The sequence below is a fragment of the Melospiza melodia genome, chromosome 15, assembly GCF_035770615.1.
Source record: "Melospiza melodia melodia isolate bMelMel2 chromosome 15, bMelMel2.pri, whole genome shotgun sequence".
NCBI classification, from domain to species: domain Eukaryota; kingdom Metazoa; phylum Chordata; class Aves; order Passeriformes; family Passerellidae; genus Melospiza; species Melospiza melodia.
This window is the reverse complement of record NC_086208.1, coordinates 14,153,939-14,178,294: the sequence shown is the minus strand read 5'-3', so window position 1 is coordinate 14,178,294 and position 24,356 is coordinate 14,153,939. Positions and strand designations below refer to the sequence as shown.

Sequence of the window (24,356 nt, the reverse complement as noted above, 5' to 3'; positions counted from 1 at the left end):
GCTTTTAAAAAGCACGTTTTCCTGTGGCCCCTCTTGGCTCTGCAGCCTGGATGCCTGACAAAAGCACCCCTTGGGGCACCCCTTTGCATTGCTGCAGTAAAACAGCCGCTGCTGCAGCTGCTGGGAATGGGAGATACTGCTCTGATAGAACAGGCATTGGTCACGGGAGATGGGACAGCACGTTTACTGATCACAAACCACATGGAGAAGATCCAATCCTTTCTGAATCAATCTCCTGCCAGGGAAAGGCTGGGATGCAGAGCTAACCAGGCACCCTGGTCCTGCACAGTGCACTCCAAACCCCCCTGTTTCCACTGGCCAGGGGAAGTCTGGGCAGGCAATACACATTGCCTTTGGCAGAGGAGGAAGCAAAGGGCCCTGCTGCTCCAGGACACCTCCATATATTAATCTGTCCTTAACCAGCTTTCCACAGTTTCATATGCTCAAAATTTCCATGCTCTGAGCCATTACAGCTAAGACAATGAAATGGATATTCTCTCCAGACCACAGGGATTAATCAATTTACAAGGTCTCAAGAAAGAGTGATGGGTTTCTGAGCATCCCAGCTTTCTTGCCCAGCCTTTCCTTGGCACCCAAATTTAGAGCAAAATATCTCTGTGGCTTTGTTGGATGTGGTTGGATTTTCACTGGCACATTGACTAAAAGGGATCATACAGGATCCTTAGAATGGGATGAGCATCTAAAAGGAGCATTGACAGGCACAGGAAAGTCTCTTTGGAAATATGGTTTAGTGATACCCTAAACATTTGCATTATCTGCATTTCCCCTTCCCTGCCCTTGCTGCCTTCAGGGAGAGAAACTGGAGGTCTGGGAGGACACAGGTGCAAGCTGGGCTGGGCTTGCAGACAGGCCACTCATTCATGGAGGGTTTATTAAGAGAAGGAAAGGCAAAACCCTAATTAGTGCAGTGAGTGAGTGAGATGCCTTGTGATCAGATACAAGGTGAATGGTAATGACTTACCTTTGCCATTGAAGGCACCTGGGGCTTGTTAATTTGCTACAGGAATGTTAAATCTGGTAAATGCCTTGATTTTTAGGAGGCTGAACCATGTAAAAATTAAGTAGAAAATAATATTTGACACTAGCAACTGATATGAGCACCCCCAGCTCTCTCAGGGATGGGCAGACAGTGGGTGTTCTTGTGTCTCCCCTAAAGCTGCCTGCACACCTCTTGAATCTCCCCCAAACCCAGCTTTGATCTCCTGCCTCTGTTCCAAGGATGCCCAAGGGTTCCCAAGGGTGCAGGTTCAGGATGGGCTCCCCCAGCCCCATTCTCCCTGCACTCTGGAGCTGCTCTGTATGCCAGTACAGAGAGCATTTGTTTCCAGTCCCTTTATGGCCCATCCCTGCACAGATGCAGCTCAGCTGACAATTCCCAATCCCCCCTGCCCTCTCCCCACAGCCTGGCGTTTCTCCCTCCGGCGTCTCCAGATGCTCTTTCTCTCCCCTCTCCTTTCACCAAAGGGCTGCTTCTCACCAGCCACATCTTCCCAGCGAGCCTAATTAGACAGGAGCCTAATTAGAGCCGAGCAGGAGGGGTGAGTCATTAGCGGAGCCCTGTGGGAAGGCCGGGAGCAGCCGCGATCCCGGCGGGGCGGCGGCGTGGGCTGAGGGGCCGCGGGCAGCGGGAGCTCTGCTGGGTGCTGGGAAGCAGCCACGGGGAAGCAGCTCCTGTTTGTGTGTGCGTGTGTAATTCCTCCAGACATGACCCAGAAATGGAGGGAAGGCTGTTTACCCTCCTCCCTGCACCTGCCGGGGAGCTGAGCAGGCCCCAGTGCTGCTGGGCTGGCCTCAGGGCAAGGGGGTGGCCGTCCATCCCACCCAGCCAGGGAAGGCAGAAAGCAAAAGGGCTTTTCCTGGTGGCCCTCAGGCTTTTTTCTCCTTGTTTGGTTTCTACTCATCCCTTTTAACAACCAGCTATGCCCATGATGGAGTGCAGCCAGCATCCTGGGGATTGGCTGCCTGCTGGGGCTGGAGAGAGAAGGAGACTTGCTACGATAGAAAACAAGAGTGATGGCAGCAGAAAAAGGCAGAATTAAAATCTTTGTTTGGGATAAACCCACAGGACTGGGGATAGGTATGATGCCAGGAATGAGAGACAGGTCTTTCTATCAGTCATTAAATCACATTCTGGCTGTGAGTGCTTCTTCACAAGCACAAGTTGTGCCACCCTGGCCTAGTCATGGACTCCTCTGCTGGGAAAGGAGAGCGTCCCAGGAGAGACAGAACTGAAAACCCACAGATTATTTGATTCCTGAGCTCTGTAGTCCTCAGAGACTGTCAGGAAGAATGAAAGGACAGGTTGAGTAGCCAGGATCACTCTTCTTGAACCCTTGCCCCAAATTCATTTGGTGGGGGACGCGCAAACAGAGAGGGCGCCCTGTCTGTGAGCCACAGCCCTCAGGGGTGCAGCCTGTGCTGGGGAGAGGGAAGAGAGATGTCCAGGCACTGACAGCATGAAAGCCAGGCTTTTTCCACCTAATTGGATCTGTTATTCAGCTGAGAAACACTGAATGGATTGGGTGGGCTCCGAGCTCGCAATTCCAGTGAGGAAGTCGGGACGTTGTGGCAAAGTAGGTCACAGTGCTGCAAACCAGGGTGATGGCTCTGCACAACAGCCCAGGATGTTAAATAAGGAGGTGGTGAAATGCAAAGAAAAGGGAGACTGTGAGGAAGGAAGAATAAATGAGCTCAGCCTTGGCTATTCATTCCCACTGGGAGTGCCTGCTGCTGGCTCCCACCTTTGGCCCCCAGCACTGCTGCCTGTGCCTGCAGGGCACACGGATCCGGTTCTGCACTGTAGCAAGAGGGACTGGGCCCCCTCTAAATTCCCTGTTGGTTGTGGGGAGCTGCAGGCAAGGGTTTCTCCAGCTCTTGCAAGCTTAACTCAAACACTGCCTACAGAGCAGCATTTCCATGCATGGCATTCTGTGAGCCTGGACCATCTTCAGAGATTAAAACCTTATTTGGTTTACCCCAAGGGAAAGGGTGCAGGGGAAACAGGAAAACAATTCCATGTGGGATATACTGCAAGGAGAATGTGCAATGCTGGGGCATTGATTAATGTGCAGGAGAGATGACAAGCCATGGACACAAGGAGTTAGTGCTCTGTATGGACATGGAGGAATTTAAAAACATGTTGGATAGCTGGAAAAAAGTGCTCCTCTTCTCCAATTATGTGTTTAAATACCAGAGTCAGCCTCTGGATGGGGCTCCCTCAGACACCAGAGCTATTAAATCACCAGCTACTCTGCTTTTAATTGACTCTCATGACAAAGGGAGTGGGCTCAGATGATAATTCCCTGCAGGGCTTCATTGCAAAGCAGTATTATTTCAAGGGCAGCTGGGGTCAGGCTGGGAAAATGCATATTTAAAACCCAGTAAGGCACTATGAGTTTCATTTAAAGAAGACACAGAAGTATCAGCCTTTTACATCCAGGGACATCCAGCATGCTCAGGCCCTGGGGAAGGAGGTGTGATCATGCCAGCTGCCTGCCTGGTTCCACCTCCGAGCATCTCCCTGCCCTTTCCTCCCAGGTATTTTTTGGAGTGAGAAGTGCCCTGTTACTGAGCTGGGAACTCAGAGAGAGCTCATGAGCAGGCTCCAGCCAGGGCCAGAGGGTGGGAGGAAGGAGCTGCATCCTGCCCCAGTTCTGCTGCAGGATTGGGCCCTGCAAAACAAAGGAGGTGTGGGATGAGCCCCCCTGCTCCTGCAGGGATCTCCTGGCACTCCATGGGGAAGATGTCTGAGCTCCTGACACCCCACAGCGAGGGCTGGCTACAGAGTGAGGGATTGTTTCCCGGGAGCCTGGGAACACACAACTCCAGCACCACCACCAGACAGGATTCTTTCCTAAGAGCTCACTCCCAGACAAAGCTGAGCCTGACCTGCTGAGATGGCAAAAAAGCTCTTTTAAAAAGGAAAACAAATCACATTTACATTTCTACCCCTGCACCTCCCATTTAAATGCCAGCCCAGCTCTGGCTGTAGCTTTTTTGTTACATCCACTTCTATCTCCTGCTCCCCTCTTATTCTGTTGCTGCTAACCAAGAAACCTTTGTATTTCTCATTACTTCTAATTCCATAGCAACAGGTCGCTGCTGTCACAGCAGCTGCTGATTGCTTTTGAATTGTCTCTCAGGCGAGCTCCAGAATAAATACAAAAGAGCAGGTCCCTGCATGGCTCATATCAAAGCAAGCCTATTGCAAAGCCTCCCCAGCTGCTATTTAAAGTCCCAGAGTCGCATATGAAACCTGAATCAACAAAACTATAGGGGATTTCATTCACCTCCCCCCTCCTCCTCTCTTCCCCCTCTCCTGCTCATCAAACAGTAATTTCTACCCTGAATTGGTTTCCCAAAGGGGTCTTTAATGAGCTTTTTCTATGGAGCCTTACACTCTTATCTACCCAGCTCACGTCAGCTAATGCTGCTGCCCACCCAGCTCCTGCAGGCAAGGGGACAGGATCCCTGTCTCCTTTGCAGCTCAGAAATTCAGGCTCCAAATCCCTTTGAGATCCTGTATAACACCCATAGGAAGTTTTGCTTCCCAAGCCCAACAGCCCCTGCTACAAGAGAAGGCAAATACAAATTTGCCTGGTGCCGATTCGCTGCTCTGAGCAATCCCAGCCCTGAGCACAGCTGGGGCTGCTGGTCTCATAAGGAGGGAAAAACCCTCCCAGAATGTTCCCAGAGCAGGGCTGGATCTCCCTGTGCCTCTATGTGCTCCTCTGGGATGGGGAGAGATGCACATGGAAGAGGAGCGTGGAAAGGAGCTCCAGCTGGAAAGCGCATCTCTCCTGTCACAAGGCCCCTTTCTTGGGAGCTGCAGCAGCCAAGAGAAGGCAAATAAGGAAAACAGAAGCATGAATTCTTCTTGTCTTCCTTAGAAATTACTGGCTTTCCCTGCAGGAGTATGGCTGTGTCTGCACTGGGCCCCTCAACCTATTTGGCAGGTGTTCTTAGCACTGCAGACTTGCAAATTCTCCTGAAACCATGGCACGGACGAGCTGAGTGAGAGCAGCTGTAGAACAGAGAGCCACACGATGTCCTCAGGACATGAGGAGCCCTGGATTTAATTCCCAGATCTACCATTAACCTTGGACAAGACACTTGACATTGTGCCTCAGTTTCCCAAGCACTGAAGCAATAATAATTACAGCTGGGCTGGTTGCTTTGGAGGCTGTTTGTGAACCACCCCACAGAGTGCCAACCCTGTTATTAGTCCTCGGCCCTGTTATTAGACCTAAATCCAACTTCTGAATGAGGACTCCTGTGAAAAACACACAAACAGTTTCCCAGATCATCATTTTTATTAAAGTTCACAAGCAGCTGAAGGGAAAAAAAAAAAAAAAAGCTTAGAAGATGTAAATAAACGTCATCCAGCTCATGGCAGACTGGCAGTGTGGAACATGTGTTCTTCCCGGCAGCGACGGCACCTGCTGCTCCGAAAAGACCTCTGCTGTTTGAAGCTGTGTCAAGGCTTTTCATGGCATTGCATCATTCAGCTGGCCAGGCTGCAGCCCAGCCTCATCCAGGGGTGAGAGGAGAGCCTGGAGAAGCTGGAGAAGTGCTGAGCAGGGAAGCAGGATGCTGGGGCACTGCAGGACCAGTCCTCGGCAGTGGTCAGTCAGGAGCTGCATCCCTGTACTGACAGCCTGAGATCCACGTGCCTTCCTCCACAGCCAAATGAGGAATGGCTCGGGCTGACAGCTCTTGGATGCATAATCCCAAACACAGTTGGCAGCCAGCGTGCGTGGATAACCTGGGGCAGCCTCAGCCCAAGGGCTGGCAGGCAGCACGCCGTCAGAAACGCTCACATCTCTCCAAGGGGAAGCCAGGCTGTGGGGAGCAGCAGGAAGGAGGGGGATCCCTCCCCAGCCCACCCTGCAATGCTACCCTAATCCTCTTGCTCTCCCTCCTTGCTGGAGCCAAGGTGCCCCTTCCCAAGCGCTCCCCACTGCTCCCCTTTTTCTGCTCCTTTGCCAGTGAGAGCCTCACCCACGCGCAGGGAAGCTCAGCAGACCGGCTCTGAGCACGCAGTGGGCTTTATCTGGGGAATATCTCAGCAGTGGTGCTGCTGCCTTGGCACACTAACAGAGCCCTGTGCTCTTCCCAGCAGCTGTGTGTGGGGAGCTACCCGGCTTCTGACCAAATCACAGCAGCAAGGAAAGGAGGGGGAAAAATTTAAAAGGCCCAAAGTACAACCCAAAAGGCATCTGTCCTGTTTTGTCACAGTACATGGTGATGCTGGCAGCCATCCCGAGCTCCTATGTTTTAATATTTCAATAGCCATTGCTTCCATGAAATGGCCAGAGGATGGGGAGAGCCAGGTGCTCTCACCTTGTTCCCTTTAACAAACACTTCCAAGTCACCCAAGCAGCAAGCACTGCCAATGGCAAGTTCACTGCCTTAGAGAAAAACATATTAACATCTCTTAACCCCCCAAACTGAGTAACAAGAAGGGCTATCCAGCCACGTTTGCTGAGGGATGCAGCCTCCATCTCCCCAGCCCTATTGGTCCATGGGAGCCCACAAGCCATCCCTGTGCCCAGCCTGGCAAGGCAGTGCTCTGGACTCCATCCCTGCACAGTGGCCAGTGAGCAGTGGTGGGGCTGGGTAGCCCTTGGTGACCCCTGGTGTGATGCAGGCAGGAGCTGTGCCTCCCATCCTGGTGCCAGGAAGGGATGTGGAAGCTGCCTCGGAGTCCTGTGCGGGAGGACAGGAGGCTCTTGGTCACTGTGCTGGCTCCAGCCACAGGAGAGGGGACATGGATGTGACTCTGGCATCTGGGGAAGGAAAGAGAAAGCTCATTAAACGGTGTGGTGCTCAGCTCAGCCCACACAGGGCACTCACCCCAACTCCCTGAGGAGCTGGTTTATTCAGGAGTTGGGGTGTCCTTTGCTTGTAGAGGATGGGAGAGGGGCTTCAGCTGCTCAGAGCCATGTAGCAAACTTCAGTAGACGTGATAAGGGAATGAAACATTGAGGGAAAAGCTTTCACTTTTTTTTATTTTTATTTTTTTTAGGGCAAGGAGGAAGGCCCAAAAACTGGAACAGACAAAACAAGAAAACCCTTTTTCTCTTTTTCCACAGGTTCCTCCAAAAACATCCGTATCACTGACATTTCCAAGGGGTTGATTAATACAGTCTGGGGCCAAGCTCAGACTGCATATGTTTCCATCTGCCCAGGGTTAGGAAAAGCCTGATTTTCATCGACTTTCCTCCCCAGGCCAGCCACTCCCTTCCAACACTGCCTGATAAACTGGCTTCAGAGACAACCAGCCACTTGGAAAGAGCAGCAGCAGGCAGAAAAACTGCAATCCCTGTTTATCCGGCCTCCCTATTATACACATGCAAATGGGTTTCCCTAGGAGCCACCGGGAGAGAAACCAGCTGTGACTCTGTTCCAGGAATTCCAGCAGGTTGCAAGCAACCACCCACCCCAGCAGCATGCAGGTGAGCAGCAGCCTCTAGGAGCCAGGAGATATCCTGAGTTTTTTTGGGCTGTTCTTTGCAGGTACACAGGGCTTGGCATGGGAAGGTGCCCTTCTGTGAGCAGGGCTCTGGATGGAGCTGGGAATGATGCATGCTGCAAGGTGAAATCATGTGGAAGGGCAGCAAGCAGCTGTAAAAGTGTCTTTGCAAAAAAAGGCTTGTTATCTAAGCTGTAATATAATAACCAGGAGAAGCCATAGAACTGACCCAATTCCTGGTGAGTGTGGTGTTGGAATACAGCTCAAGGCCTGGCACGCAGCCTAAATCTTTGCAGGAGCTCTGGGGCCAAAGTTCAGATTTCAAGTGCCAGAACAGCCTCAAAACCCTTCAGCCTCAGTCACTCAGTGCCCACCCAAAGGCAGGCACCAGCTGCTGGTGGCATCCTCAGCTTTCACAGGAGCTTAGCACATACCCAAGGGCTCCAGTGGAAGCCACAAAATCGACTCTGAGATTCTGATATGCCCTAGGAATCAGTGCCTGAGCAGTGCCCAGCCACCAACCTCTGCTCCCTACAGTGAAGACTGTGAGGAGTGTCCTGTAAGAACCAAAAAGCACCTGATTAGGAACCTCTGGGCAGGGAACTTCTGGCTTCTTGATGCTACCTACAGGGTTTGGGTTGACCTGTTTGTTTGGAGATGGAAATTCCAACATCTCCACCCCAGGAGAGCATTTGAGGCTCAGGAGGCAGCACAGAGGGATGCAGTGACTCCTCTTTCCAATTTGCCCTTCCTGGCTGGACCATGAAATCTGAAGTGACCATCCCACCCCCATCTGTGACTCTGCCCTGTGACAATCAGTTTCACACAGGACAGATAGTGTGGAGAAGCCACTTTAATGTGGAGACAGGCAGCTTGGAGAACCTGCTCCTGGTGCTGCCTGAAGTCACCTCTGAGGACGGGTTGAGTTGTCCCCATCAACTGTCTCTGAACAGCACTGTGACAAACCACCCACCCCCCTCCCTGGGCTGTGCTTGTCCTTATCAACACAGAGTCCTGATTAGCCCCATGCTCATTTGTCATGTTCTGCCTCCCCTATGGCTCCACCACCCCGGGTGGGAGGGGATGAGGCTTTCACATTTCATACTGCTAATCACACTTGATCCCTGGAATTAACTGTGGGTAATAAGCACTAAATTAATGTCACACAGCCTCCCTGGCAGCAGTGCTGGGACCTCTGCTGAAATGTGTCCCTGCTCTGTCTGGGAAGGGCAAAGGCCATGCCCTGGAGGAAGCATTTCCAGCTGATCAGTTTTATGCTTCACAGGAAAGGCAAGCTGCGTGCTTTATGACCAACATTTGTCAAGGACAGACCATTCAGTTTTCAGGGACCAGTATATGGGCAGGAGGTTGTTTTTTCCATGAGGACAAAGTTCTGTCTCCTGCCATATGATTGCCCAGGCCTTTTTCCACCAGCCCACCTTGCTCTGCTCTGAGGGGTAGCTGCTCCTGAGTTTTTCCAGGTGAGAGCAAGCAATTCCATAGGAAACTGGACAGGTGCTGGCCAACCTGCCTTCTGGGCATCCCTACTTGAATAAGGAGCAAATCAGGTGTTTGAGCAGAGACCTTCCATGGTGGGAGCTGCAAACCAGAAAATCCCTTGGTCAGACCTGCAATAGGACAACGGGGTGAACTGGATCATAGCCATAGGACCCTACAGCCAGTTACCCCAGTTTTTGCACAGCCAGGACAGCCAAGGCAGGCACATGGGATGTGCACATCAGGGACATTCACTCACTAAATGAAATAAAACTTACTAAAAGAAAAAAAAAACCCCACTCTAGAAAAATCATGTGGACAGACATTCTTTCTGGCAAGAGCTTGCATGTATTTTAAATAGTTCTTTTTACCGAAGACTGGAGGCAGAGCCAAAAAAGCACATAAAACCCTCACACAGTGACTTTTCACCAGTTTTATTTGCAGTTTCTACTTTTCTGTGCTTGTGTCAGGCTCCCAATTACAGGGGGGGAAGAAGTATCAATGCAACCCCACAAAACTATTTATTAGGTCTGAACAACCCAAATACAGTAGGGAGGAAAAAAGGTAGGGAAGGAAAACAACATCACTGTGACTTTGAAGACTGTTTTTTATTTAGTAGCTGAGGAATTGACTCCCATCTCAAACTACCCCCTATTTCTACTCACAGCCATGTGGCTGGTGTTGAGCTTTAATATTCAGACACATCTGCTACCAGAGAAAATTAACTGTCAGCTCTAGGATGGCTCTTAAAGGGAGGCCCCATTGACCTGAGCTGAAAATGATGGAGTCCTCACAGTCTTTGCTGCAATATTTAATAGCCAAGTGACAGTTAATTAGATTACTGAGCCACCGTGACAGATGCTAGGCAACGCCTGAGGAGGAGAATTTGGAAAGGCCATTATCTTACAGTGTTGGGAACACTTTAAGGTCTCATTTTAACCCTTTCCACTCCTGCCCTCGTGGATGTCCAAGCCATGTTAAAACCAGGTGTTTTACAAAGGCCAGCGTAACGCCCTGGGTGGTTTTTTTCCCGCCTGAGAAAAGCAGGTGGTCATGTTGGGTTAATCCCTGGCTGAGGCGCCAGGAACTCCTCCTTGGTTCCCAGCTGGCATCAAGAAAGATGATCACTGGGAGGTGCCAGCAATTTCACCCGCTGGGCGATTCCCAGGCACACCAACCACACCAAGTGGAAAGCAGGGAAGTGAGAGGGTGTTAGAGGGTTTGGGCAGCATTCCTTCTCCCCTGTATTAAGTGAAGTGGATTTTGACAAGTCTGTGGAAGAATTTCCCTCCCCACAGTCCCCACTTTCCAAATAAAACTGTAAGTGAAGCTTGTCAATCCCACACCCATAGTGAGGGATTCCCAGCTCCTTCAGCTGGCTGGGATGCAGGCTGCAACCACCAGAGCAGGGCTGTGTGTGCTGCTGGCACTCAGAAACCTGCACACTGAGCTAGCAGATGAGTTCCTGACTTCCTGGGAAGGTGATGCTATCAGAGTGCTGCCTGTATCACTATCTGCTTTCACAATGCAAGATGAGAAGAGTTTTTGGGCTTTGCCAGGCCAGCTGTGTCTCAGCACAGGTTGGTGAGGATATGCAAAGCCCTGTGGAGCCACACTGACAACCAGAACAGCAACCAAACCCCCCACTGAGGAGGAGAGGGGAGGAAGCAGAAACCCTGTCCCAGGGGCACTGCAGGAGCACCTTCTCTGAGCAAGAGAAAATCAGAGCACCAGAATGAGACACAACATCATGGGTTTCCACCAACTTTCTTATTCTCACACAACCCAAAACACTGATAAACACATTCTTCTTCTGGTTACAAAACCCCTTCCCTCCCACTCAGGTCTGACACAGAAGTCTCAGAAGTTCTGATTTAACAAGCAACTGTTTGGATGATAAATAAACACCAAGACCATCAAATGCACCATAGCTTCTGCACTTCTGCTGCCCACTGAAATGTAAACAGAGAGCATAAAAAGAGAACCAGGATTTGCTGGCATTCCAAGGGTCACCTGCCTACATATTCAACAGTGCTAAATACACCACCCAGAAAAATCAGCAAAAATATCAGACTACTGAGACATTTCAAAGCACTTTTGTCCTAGTATCTCCCAGGAGTCACATACAGTGTTTTTAGGAACCTTAACTCCCTCAGCTGCATGGAAACAGGATGTATTCCATGGTGAAAGCAGGTGTGGACTCACCACCACAGAAGGGTGAGGCTGGCACATCCAGCTACCTTGGAGCAGAAGGAGATGCCCCAACCGTCTATGTATATGTATATCTTAAGATACTGTGAGGATCATCTGGAAATAAGAGAACCCTTGGAACTATCTAGACTTACACTAGAGCACTGCAGAGCTGGTTGCTTTCTGGCTCTGCATCCCACTTTTAAATTGGGATGAATATTTTCCCATAAAATTACTTCAAGAGCACCTGTGGCTTCAGCATGGTCTGTGGACATACAACTGAGGCAAGATGGTAATTTTTAATTTAAGAAGAGGAGACCCTTACCTTCATTGACCTCCTGGAAACAAGGCCCCAGGCCCTGCCCCTCATCACGAGGGCAAGTGCTTCCAGGTGCTGACAAAAGCCGTGGGGATGAGCGAGTAAGGCACCGTGGTAATACAGTTCCACGTGTCCGACATGGGGTCATAGCAGTCCAGCGTTTTGCACCTCTGGGTGCCAAAGTAGCCTCCCACCACATAGAGTTTGTTGCCCGAGGCCAGGGCGTGGCAGGACATGCGCTTGGCCGTCATGTCCCCGATGCGCGTCCACTGGTCGGTCTCGCAGTCGAAGCGGTAGGCGGAGGCTGCCGTGAACTCCGTGTCCCCTCCCATGATGAAAATCTGGCTGCCCAGGACGGCGGCCGCCGTGTAGCGCCAGGGCTGCGGGCACTCGGCCTTGATGGTCCATCGGTTCTCGGCTGGGTCGTAGCACTGCACTTTGGACACCATGTCGCGGTGGATGCTGGTGCCACCGAAGACAAAGAGCTTCAGCCTGGCGCTCACCACCGCGGCGTTGCTCACTCCGTCCCTCAGAGGAGCCACCATCATCCACTTGTTGGATATGGGGTCGTACTTCTCCACTTGCTTCAAGGAAACAGAGGGAGATGCAGGGAAGACCCCAGCTACTGCAGTGTGTCCACCAACCACATAGAGGCAGTTTTCCAATTCGGCTGAGCCATGCCCAAACCGAGCGATCAACATTGGGGCAGCTTTGGACCATTCCTCATGTACGGTGTCATAAACCCAAACATCTTTGGAGACCCCGTTCTCTGAGCCCCTGCCTCCAGTGATGTACACTTTGCAGCCGATGGCACAGGCACTAAATTCCTTCCGTGGACTCGGCAGGTCTGCTTTGGGAATAATTTCCTTGGCTTTGTGATCCACTTGGTAAATCTTATCACACATGAAGGTTTGTCCTCCCAGGATCAGCAAGGTGTGCCCAGCTTTGCGAGGCCTGGCACAGAGGCTGGTGACCACCCCATCATTCTGGAGGATCTTCTTCTTGCACTGAATAGCTTCATCCAGGACAAGCTTGTTCCTTTCATCCACCATGATCAAGTCCTCGCAAGCCAAGGCTTCCTTGAGGCATTCTGAAGGAAGCAAAGCCAGACGAACATTCCTCAGAAGTTCTGGGAGATAAGCCTTCCGCTCATCCAGGTCGTATTTCACCCACTGCATGACAGCCTTAAAGACCTTTTCTTCATCCTCAATTTCCAGCTCATCACTGGAGATGAGGTCGAGCAAAGTGTCCTTGGAAAGGTTGTTGAAGTCCTCACTCTTGTGAACAGTCTCAAAGTTGACCAGGCACATCCTCCAGGAGAGCTCATAGAGCCGCCGGCACTGATGAGCATCCGAGAGCAGCATCATGCCCAGGCAGTTGGAAGGGTAGAGGTTCTTCTCCAGGAACTCAGCTGCAGCATCTCGGACATCATGGAACTGCAGCATGTCCCCAGCCTCCAGGAGGGACTCGGCATTCTCCTCGTTGATAATGATCCGAGAGGAGTAAGCAAAGTCCAGCAGCAGCTCCAGCACCTCTGGGTGGAGGCTGTCATGGAAGTTCACCTCGTCATCCAGGCTCTCCCGGAGCCCGTTGCTGAACATGGCCTCGAAGTACCTGCTGGAGGCAGCCAGCACTGCACGGTGGCAGGGGAAGGACCTGTTCCCTGCCCAGAGGGTGACATCGGTGAACATGCAGTGCTTGCGCAGCGTGTTCAGGTGGGACAGGACGCAGTCCGGGTGGGAGGCCTTGTGGTAAAGCAGGATGTTCATGGAGCCGGTGCTGGTGCGGGATTTACGGTTCTCGTGCACGCTGACCGACATGGTGGCACAGCTCTTGCCTGCAGGGAGACAAACAGGGAAAGCATCATTCCCCTGTCCTGACTGATACAAGGCATGGAGAACACATGCATTAGTTATCTAACACTGGTACACGGCCAGTGGATCTCAGAGCTCCAGGTGGCATCCCTGCAGCTCCTGCTCCATGGCTGCTCCTGCATCCTTTCCTCCTGCACCCTTGCATCCTCCAAAAAATCTAACTCAGGCTCAGCAGGGCAAGAAAGCAGAGAGGGGTGAAGGGGGAAATTCTGCTTTGGTTTCAACAAAGGAGCAACAAAGTGAGGCAATCAAACCCCAAACTTGGTGTAGATTGTTTCAACAGCCCCCAGAGGGTATTGGCAAACTGCAGAAGAGTTATTTTTCCTTAGAAAACAGCATAGAGAGAGCAGACTATCCAGGATAAAGGGCATTGGTCTGTTCTTGGCTCAGCAGAAATTAAGTTTGGCTTCTGATTTTCATGTAGATTACTGTAGGTTTAGGAAAAGCAACTGCTACAGGTTTTATTTACAAAATATTTAATTACCAGCAGAAGCCAAAGGTTTAAGCTGATTTTACCAAACCTATTTGTTGCACTTTTTGATTATAAAACTCACCAGACGCCTCATGTGACATAAACATTTTTCAGGACAGATTCTATTCAGAATAAGACAAGAGAAAGACAGAAATTATGTTTTTTTACCAGACAGGCAGAATCAAACACAAGGCTTTTATTAGCTACTATTTCACATTAGTGCTACCGGATACCAATCCTTGCCTGTAGAAGAAAACCCTTTTGGACTAATTAAATTAATACTACCTAGATGATAAAATCCAAGTCATTTACTCCAAAATACTTCAGCCAGCTGTATTTTTTGCTTCCCATGGAACTAAAGCAGACAGACAGATACACAGGCACAGCCCTCTCTTACAGGAGAAAGTTAATACAGAACTTGTCCCGAGGTTTGAAAAATGAACCTGGAAAAATTCAAAATGGGGTCAACCCTCACTCCCAGTCACTGAATTGTTTACGCAAGACAGTCAGGGAAGGCTTTTTAGATGGGTTCTTTTTGTTAATGTTGGTTGGATGGGGTTTTTTTAAACTTGCTCTTCACAGGCTGGGATTTCTCAAGGGTCTCTCCAGCCTGTAAACACGAGGTCTGCAGATGAGCCCAGCTCTCCCCAGCCAGCACTGGGGTCTTGGAGGAAACCACAAAATGCTGAGAGAATGGCTGCTGCGCTCCCAGGCTGCCAGGAGGTCACAGCCTTGACCTGGCACTGACCTGGAGCTGCTCAACCCTCCCACACTCCATGGGTGGATGACCTCAGGAGGAGGCAGATGGCCAGATAAGTCGCCTGACTCAGGCTCTGCTCAAGAACTTCCTGCCCCTGCTTCTCCAGCACCTCCAAAAGAGTTTGAATGAGACAAACAATTGTGGGCATGTTGCTCCTTCCCCACACGCTGTCAAGAGTTACTGAGGTTGGTCTTCTCAAGGCCTCGCTCATTCCTCAGGGCTGTGTCACAGTCCAGGGAAAAGTCTCTGCGCTTCTCCATGCAGGAACAACAGCTTGCCCAAGCAGCCACAAGTCCTGCTCAGCCTCAGAGTGAGGGCAGAACACTGATGTGGGTTGTTGGGTGGGAAATGTCCATTTCCATGGCCCAAACTCTGGCAGCCTGGGATAGAGGCTGACAAGCGCATTTCACTCGTGACTGGAGGCTGTGCAGAAACAAGGCTCCAAAACAGGAAGGAAAATGCCATTATGGAACAGCACTTTGAAGTGCATCAGAAGGAGATGTTTCCAACATCTACACCCAGCGCAGAACAACACTAATTTAAGGGGTTTTTTGGATTCCCATGTCAGCGCCGAAGCGAGGAATACAAATGAAACATTTATAAGTCTGCTAAAAGCTATTGATTTAGGTTCCTATTCCTACAACCTCAGAAACCACCCTGCCACTGCTACAGCTTCCTTTTCTCACAGCTCAGGTCAACTATTCACTGTTAACCTTTGATTTGCTTATGTACAAAAAAAGAAGCAATTTATATAGGATAGCTATGGAAACAAACACAGAAAGTGCAGGAAGGCAGCAATGATTTTTCTGACACTAAGATTAAAAGCACCTACTCAGAGTGGAAGGAGCAGGTCATTTAAAAAATTGAAATGTCTATATAAAAGCTGTAGCAAAGCCATTTTTTATATATACATACACATAAGAACATGTACATATATCACACGTGTGCATACACACACATATATTTCAAATCTCAAGCTTCCAGCATCAAATATCTATCCCAGGGAACCTGGAGGCAAATAATATTTCTATCTTATATGTATTGAAAAATATCCAGGAAATAAATTGGCAGTCCAGCTCCTAGCACTGCTCTTTCTATCATGTTCACTACAGGCACCAACTGACTCTCAGCACAGCTGGAATTCTGAAAGCTGAAGAGGCCACAGTCACAGCCCCTTTACTTGTCCTCCCCTGGAGTGGAGTTATGACACTGGATGTCACTGGTCACAGACAAGCAGGGCTAGACAGAGCATTAAACTGAAACTAAAGCAGCCCCTGAACTCTGGGGTGCAGCCATCTCACCAGAAAGCCTTGCTTGTGGTTTTCAGCAACACTCAAACAGCTTTGTCTGAGGGCTTCTTGGATCGTGCCATAGCTGGACACAAGCAGAAAAGTGGCAGACACTAATCCTCCCCCTAATAACTCCCCTCACTGCATGCCTCAGTCTACCAGAGACCCTGGCACCATCTCACCCATATCAGACAAACAGAAACTGCAGGCAGCAGCTACTTCATCTGGCAAATTTCTTCCAAAATGTAGCAGCTGACAAACCTCTGAAGCCTGCAGGCAAAGTGTCTTCTAGTTTCATAATATGTACAGAAGTGATTCAATTTAAGCCATGCTTAACTGCAGCCATGGGCAGGCTGGACCTGTGACACATGCCCTTCTCTGAAGCACAGGCATGCAGAGCACAATCTGGCCCCTACCACACTCCTTGCTCCCTTACCCAACAACTCAGCTAAAGAGAAAAAGCAGAACCACTCTGAATGAGGAGTACTTTACACAAAGCAACCTGTCAGTGGCCCTTGCCAAGCTCCCACCTGCTCTGTGAGAGCCTGGGGGTTATCAGAGCTCCCAGCTGCATCTTCCATCATGCACAAAGCAGTTGTGGAACAGCCATGTCAATGGGAACAGCAGAAGGCACGACCTGAACAAACTGGGGCTTGAATTTCTGCACGCTGCATTCATTTCTTTTCCCTCGAAAGGCAGTTATTGAAAAAATAAGTATCTGCTGCATAACCTTTAAAGGGATCTTACTGCACACAGAGGCAGATAATAATCCTTCTTCCATATGGATGAGGGCAGAGGGGCATCAGCTTTTTGACAGCTATCCAATGCTGTCTGCTGGCTGAAGTATTCCCCTGGCTGTCTGCAGCCTTTGTGCAGCCAGGATGGGAAAGACAGGTTTTTTCCAGCAGAGCAAGATAAGGTTGCTTTGAAAATCCTTCCACTCATCCAGACAGGGCAGACAGCAATCCTGAAAGAGGGAAGGAGTTGGCTCAAGAAAAAAAGACCCCTCAAATCTCAGCTCATGAAGAAAACGCCCCAGCAGTCTCTCTGGACAGGACAAAGCTTGCAAAGAGAACAAGGGGAAAAACAAAAGCAGAGAGCTGGCCAAACTCCCCACATGAAGAACCACAGCTCTCCTGTCCGAGTGCCTTTTGCTTCCTACAAACCAGGAGAAGACTTTCCATCCCAGGCTGATGGGTCACCCTTCCAGAGTCCTGCTGGAATAGTCCTCTAGGAGAACCTCAGGAGACACTCTACCACCTCTTGAAAAACCCAAGTGCCTCTTACATGGAAGCTGTATCAGGTCCTGTCCCCAATCACAAAAGAACTGCATATGAGAGAACAGCTCAGAAAGGCTATTGATACATGAACTATAATTAGCAGGCTTGGGGTTCCCCCTCCATCTCAAACCACGGGGCTCTCCACAAATCTCCAATTTCATTCACTACCTGCAGGGAATCACAGCTGAGATCCTGCTTGCTTTCAAGAGGACAAGATTTGAGAGTGATTAATATGCTCCCCAGTGGGATTTCAGGGAATCAAGAATCATTTCTACTTAGAAGAGCAAAACCACAGGGTTTATGAATGTTCTCCCAAGATCCTAAAGGCTGGCTAAACACCATCAAAGACCCCAAGTCCCATGATCCAAAACTGGCATTTTCTGTTTCACCCATGAGAGAAGCAGCAAGCAGAACACATTTCTTTTTGTACCACTCAACCATGAACTATTTAAAGCTGTAAATAAGTAAATCAATAAGCAGTAAGGTTCCTTGATGGCTCAGCTTACAAGACCTGGATGAAGCTGCTCAAACTACAGCAGAGTTTCATTCCCAAGAAGCCATATGGGCCCTCTATGCATGGGCTGTACTACAACATACAACAACATTCCTTCTAAATCAGAGCAGACCCACCTGAAATGGCCAGTGACAGCAGGCATAAGGTTAATCTTTATTTTCTCTCCATCTCACAGTATCAACCCTGGTGGCTGACACACTGTCTTGAATTTAGCCAAAGTTTAACTTCTCCCTGAAAGTGGTGGGATTAATTCTCTTTTAATTAGTAATGTGCCTGCTCCCTCATCCCAAATATCTCATCCCAATAGCTCAATACTATTATACTCTTCTGTACCTTTCTAATGCTCATGGACTCCACCACCTGGTGCTTAGGCCAGCAGCATTATCCCAGGCCAAAATTACTGCTATAGAACCAATTTCTCCCTTTTTATTGTACAGAGTAGCAAAGTAGAAATATAAAAGTCACCTACTGTGTTTTCTTCACAGGGAAGAGGTCCTTGCAAAACTGCTTAGGAGAAAGAGCAGTGAGGCAACACGCTGTCAAACACAGAGCCAGATCAGCTGTGTTTCAGATGCAATTTCCCAGCACTGGTGACCATCAAAAGGTTTGAGAAAGGGGATCTGTTACATGCAGGCATTCACGTACTCAGAGGCAGCTCGAGCTTCAAAAGCAGAAAAAACCAACAGAAAACAGGAAAGGATGGTGGGGGAGAGACATAAAAAACAAGAAAGGGGAAGGAACAAATGTGAAGATGTTTTCTGATGATTTTCCTGTCCTTGCATAACACAGCAGACCGTCAGGTACACCGCTTGGAGCTGCTCGAAATGCTCAACACTAATAATGCTCTTCTGTCAAGAGTGCTTGAGATGAAAGGAATTGAAATTGCACCTGGCATTGAGTGCAGCAGCACACTTGTTTAGTGTGGAGCCTGGGCTGGTGCCAGGTGGGCAGCACAGGACCTTCACTACATCATCTCCCAGGCATGTCCTCTGCTCTGTCCACACTGTGGGCCTGCATGCAGACTTTGCTCTCTTACAGGTCGGGTTCATCTCCAGCCAAGCCAGTGAATTCAGTGGTTTGCCTGTGTCAGCCAAATTTGTTCCTGTTCTCTTCAGGATGACTAACACAGCAAAGATGCAACTGGGATTTTGCAGGCTGGAATTCAGACAATGTAACTGCTGTGAATCAGAGGGTATCGCTCTAGATTTGCCCTTCCTGACAAACTCTTGATGTTTCACCAGATTTGCAAATAGGCAAACAAAGGAAAGGCAGCTGACTCCAGCCCCCCCAGTGCAGAATTTCTGATCCTGCCCCAGTCTTTGAGAATGGGAGGCATCCTTATCATTTCTTCTCATTTTCTCACTTCCTAGTCTAGCCTGTACATCCTAGACAGAAAACAGAGAGACCATGTGAAAGGCTCCTTCTGTTGGCTCAGACAGAAACTGGGAGGTTTTCCAAGCCCAATTCTGTAGGCTCCAGGAATCAGATTGTCTGGAGAAGATCCGGGTACATATCTCAACATTTTGAAACTCAGTCTGAGTTTCATATCCCACTCACATTCTCATATCCCATCCCCAGCAGTACCCACCATTCCTCCCTTTAAACCCATGCCCCACTCTGAGCCTACAGCCACCACAAGAATCTAAATGCCACTTACTTGATAGAAAATCAGAACATTATTGCCAAGCTGAACCAATTAGTGAGATTCTTGTTTTGTCTCACAAAAGCATTCGTAAAAGGGATGTAGTGCCTCAAATCTATGGCATGCACTCATCTGAGTCAAAAGCAACCATGCACCAACCACAATAAAAATACCTGTAGGAAATCCTCTTTGCATGCAATCCATGCAGCTCTATTTGCAAATCAGGTATTGCACTTGCTACTCTGCAGCTGAGATACTCCAAAAAGCTTCCTGAGCTACCTGTGACACAATCAAATAAAGTTCATGTTCACCACTAAGCACTCTGGCTTTGCTGTTCCTGGGAATACCACGCCCTCCTACAACCACTACCCAAATTGGGATAAATAATGCTTTTAGCCACAGTCCAGGCTCCAAACAATAGCTTTTCACTGCTATGCCTTAACCCCAGCGGATCTTTTCAGAGCCTGTGATTCATTTCAGAGGCTGTGGTGGGGTTTTGTCCTTCCTGCTGCCCTCCAGCTCTGCTTGTGAATACATCCCATTCTGCCAGATCAATCACAGGCGCTATGCAAAATGAATGGGGGGCTGCAGAGGAGGCAAGCGAGTTCACAGTCCCCTCTTCCAAATTATACCCAAAAAGGCTCCAAAATGGGAATAGCCTACTTGATTGCAGCACCTACCCCAGCCCCATCTGGGCAGGATAAAGTCCTTTCCAAGCAAGCCAAACTTGCTAATGTGCTGCAAAGGCAAAAGGCCTTTGGTACTTCAAACACAGAGGAACCACATGCCACTTCCCAGAGAGAGTTTAGGAGATGAGATGTGGTGCACATCAAATTAATGCCAGAACAACCACAGCAGCTGCTGACTCCAGAGATCTTATTCAGATCCTCCCACTCTCCCAGCTCTGAGGCTGGCAGAGCTGAGTGCTCCAGCAGCCAGGCTGACCAAAAGCCCTGTCACAGATGCTCACACCAAACAGGTCTGTCTGCCTGCCTGCTGTCAGGGCAGGATTTCAATTTTGGGCCTGGCCAGTTAAGCTGGGGTTTTATTTTGCCTTCCCCACTCCCCTGCCAGGCAGGAGATCATGGTACAACTGCCAGGTTTGCTTTGCTCATTTGCAATTCTGGCTGGAGTTCAGAGCTGTGGAGATGGGAGGCCCTCACGCCTCCTGAATGGATTAGCCCCTCATGCTGCTGGGCATGGGGGACATCCATTCCCAAGTGACAGATATTGAAGGGTCTGGGGCTGCAAGACAGGCCATTGCTTATTGCCCTCTGGCTCTGGACAGAAGGAACAAAAAAACCTTTGATTTTTCCATTTTGGTGCTCACACAGCATCAAACCACAGACTCAGCTTGCAAGTTCTGTGCCACTGTGGCATCCCAGCAGCACCCAGGCTGCCCTGGGCATCCTGCACACCCTGCAACAGAGCAGAGTGACTGCCAGTGTGGTACAGTAATAAATTTACCTCACCACAATGTGACAGGCCATCATATAAAACTGGTAGTCTTTGCAAAGCCTAATGGTCAGCAAGCAGACAGCGGTTATGGGACACGCAGCATTCCCAGGCTGAAGCAATGGGGGAAAGACAGAGCTGTCTGTTCTGGCTGGAGTGATACTAATAGTCACTGTGGGGATATAAAGCTGATAAGCAAAGACAGAGAGATGTGATGGTGGTTAAAGGTCAGGCCAGGGGGCCTGGGGTAGCTTGTTACAGCTAAATGCTTCCCAGCCAGCATCCCTGCAGCCACTGCTTTCAGCAAAGCCAGCTATGCTCACTGCAATTCAACTCCAGCCTGTGAAAGAGGGGAGCAAACCTGGCCCAAGTGCTGACAGGGCTCCAAAGCTGCCCCTTGCACAGTCCCTGAGCACAGCCTGGCTGCCACCAACACCCTGGGCCAGCTCTGCCTGTCGTGCCCCACCTACTCGGGCAAGGCAAGGCGCTGCTCAAGGCTCTTTTGTAACGTTGCCACTTCCATCCACACCTCCAACTCTGCCCTCCTCTCCCACCTCCACAGATGGCCACATCCTGCCCTTCCTGTTTCACTCATCCACCTCCTAAACACTGCCTGAAACTTCCCCTGACTGCTAAGAAGGATCTGAACTCCTGCAGGCTTTGGGAATGGCTGGTCACCGCCACAGGGACAGAAATGCTATCGTAATTCACATGTGCATATGTACACACAGATATGCATGCACACACTCCTTATCTCCATACCAGGACATGTCCAGCACTCCCTCCAGAGCCAGAAGAACCATCCTATGGATCAGACTCATGCTCATTTTCACACACTTGGAATACATGTTATGCAATACCTTGTCATCTGTCCCCAAGCTGTTGCCTTCACAAATATATTTTGCCTTGTTCCTTTAGTCAAACCATTTTCAACTGGCCTGAACTCCTCTGCAAAAGCACATCTGAGACACCAATCTCCCTACTTGAGCCTGCCCCAAACACAGCACGAGAGGATACCACACTCTGCACACATGCTGAGGCAGGAGGACTTCAGATAACAATCCTCAAATACTTGAGAAAATGAACGAGAAAGCAATGGGAAATTTAAGTTCTTCAGTGCTGAAGCTGCTGAGTCTCACATCTCTACATTATGGTGCAATTCTGCAGCAATTTTCACTCTGCTTTTAATTCTGAGAATCTTGTGCCACCCCACACAACCTTCCTGTTGCAGAGCAGACTTCCACCTATGCCTCCTCCCCAAGTGCTTTACTTGGGCTTATCACAAAGATAAGCCAGAGCAGATGGCTGGGGTTAAAGACACAAAAGAGACAAAATATGCTTTCAGACAGAATTTGATTTGCAGCAGAAAACAGCACCAGGAAAACAGAGAGGCCCCAGAAAGGATCCTATAGCATTAAGGAGTCACTCTCTGAGAGATGCACAGAGAGCAGAACATACAGGAGAGCTCAGGAGCAGAGACAAGAAAGCAGAAAGGAGAGCTCAGAACTCTGGACTGAGACTGTCACCAGGGCAGCTGAGCCAACAGCAGCAGCTGGCCACCAGCAGAACACATGGGCTGTGTTACACATCTCAGGTTGCTCCTAAGGTAACTTCAATAAAAACAACTGTCACAAGATGCACGAAGGAAGAAGGAAAAACAAGGGAAGCTGTCAAAGCTTAAAGGTTGCAGAGCTGCTTGTTTTTCTCTAGTGGCTCTGGATCTGTCCTGGAGAGGAAGAGGTACATTTGGAGGAAGGCTACAAAATCCCACAGCACCCTGGCTGAGGAAATCTCTCCAGCAGATCACAAGAGAACCCAGGCAGAGACTGCCAGGAAAGGAAAACAGAGCAGTCATGACACTTGGACTCTCCACTGGAATAGTATGAAACATTCAGCTGTCTGCTTATGCAAAGCTGAGGGCAGATTTTCCAAGCACAGATCTGGCTGGTCTAAGCCCCCTACTCCAATAATCACAAGTCAAGAGATAAAGAAAATAAAGACAAAACAAATTTAGACAACACAACTACCAAATAGGCTCTTAACATTTTTAAATGTGAAGGGGCCTGTGAGGACAGGAGGAGGAGGAAGAACTATTTTTCTCCCCTGTCAGCTCAGCTCTGTCACTCACACAAACCTGCTCACTTCTCTAGACAGGCTTGTTCAAACTGATTTAATACTGATTTCATCCGAGCCCATGGAAGTTGTGTCCCTCGGAGCACTGTTTTGAGATATTTGTATACACAGGGTTGAAAGAGGCAGAAAAAAAGCAAAGCAAGAAGCAATGCCACCTGACTTTCTCATTAATGAAATTAATAGCTGAGGTTTAATATTTATTAACTTTTTTTTTCTGCTTCGGAAGTTAGAAGACCTTCCCCTCCCTAAACCTTTTCCTCCCGCTTCCTGCCTATGGAACACGACGCTCCAAAGCCCCAAGGAGCCTCGGGCCGGTACCGGGGGCAGCACTCATGGTCCCTCCTGCCGGGGGCCGGCCCATCCCCGTCCCCGCGGCTCCGAACCCCCGCAAGCCCCGTGCTCGGAGGGGTCTGCCAGCGGCGCGCGAATCCGACGGAGAACACTCACCGTGGCTTGGCCGAGCGGAAATCTCCGTGAGACGGGAAGCCCCCGCGCGGGGTGCCAGGGACGCGGAGATCGGAAATGCGGGGCGGGAGCGCGGAGCGAGCGCGGAGCGGGCCCGGCGCGGCCCCGCGCACAATGTACCCGCCGGGCGGGCCCGGCCGCGCGTGGGACCGCGAGGGCGGGGCTGCCCGCCGCCGCCGACACCAATCAGAGAGCGCTATTCCCGTGACGTCTCATTTCGCCACGCCCCTTGCGGGGGAAGCGACCAATAGGAGAGGGGGAGGACGGTTTGTGGGCGAGGGGGCGGTTTGTGGGCGGGGCGTCAGTTTGTGGGCGGGGCGAGTCCCGTCGCTAAGGGCCGCCTTCCGCTGGGCCGGCCCTGCCCTGCCGAGCTGCGGGCGCTCGGTGCCGGCCCCGCGCCGGTTGCTGCGGGGCTCTCCGGGAACGGCCCGCGCTGCGCTTCGGCCCCCTGTGCAGGCAGCTCTGGCACGAACCCGTCCCGCTGTGCCCCGGCTTTTGCCCCCGCAGTCCTGCCCGGCCCCCGCGTGTCCCGCAGGATGGGCATCCCGCGGAGCGATGTCCCTGCCTGTCACTCACTCGCTCACTCGAACACCGCACGCCCGCGCCTGTGGCGGCACAGGGACAGTCAGCAAAACCCGGCTGAAATTCAGGCAGATGTGTGAAATGGCCGGGCTCAGCAGAATTTCGGTGCGTGGGGGCTGTGAAGGTCAGCAGGCCCACCCGCGGGGCCCGCAGGGAGCCTGGGATCGGCCAGGGCCGTGCCCCTGCGTGGGGACCACCCGCGGGACGGGGCCGTCATCTGCAAGGAGCAGAGGGGGACGTGGCAGCGCTGCCTTCAGCAGCAGTGTGGGCTGAAGCTGGAAAAATACCCCGCTCATTTAGCAACAATAACATTTTTCAAAGCAATAACATTTTCGCATAACACGAGAGCAGCTGGAAGCAGCGGTGCCTCTGGTCCCACCCGTGTTTTC

At 50.4% G+C, this 24,356-nt stretch overlaps 1 protein-coding gene across 1 annotated transcript; it reads right to left on the bottom strand.

Annotated features, from left to right (window-relative positions):
* Positions 1-5,314: 5,314 nt before the first annotated feature.
* On the bottom strand, positions 5,315-23,484 carry KLHL25 (kelch like family member 25). The gene is made up of 3 exons (XM_063169872.1): positions 23,368-23,484; positions 11,508-13,338; positions 5,315-6,809 (listed from the first exon to the last, which is right to left on the bottom strand). Exon 2 carries the CDS (start codon positions 13,319-13,321, stop codon positions 11,552-11,554), a length of 1,770 nt encoding a protein of 589 aa, XP_063025942.1. The 5' UTR covers positions 13,322-13,338; positions 23,368-23,484; the 3' UTR covers positions 5,315-6,809; positions 11,508-11,551.
* Between the last annotated feature and the right edge of the window lie 872 nt (positions 23,485-24,356).

What these genes read in the sequence shown, in the direction of transcription:
- KLHL25 (XM_063169872.1), bottom strand. Translation starts at nt 13,321, where the DNA reads ATGTCGGTCAGCGTGCACGAGAACCGTAAATCCCGCACCAGCACCGGC.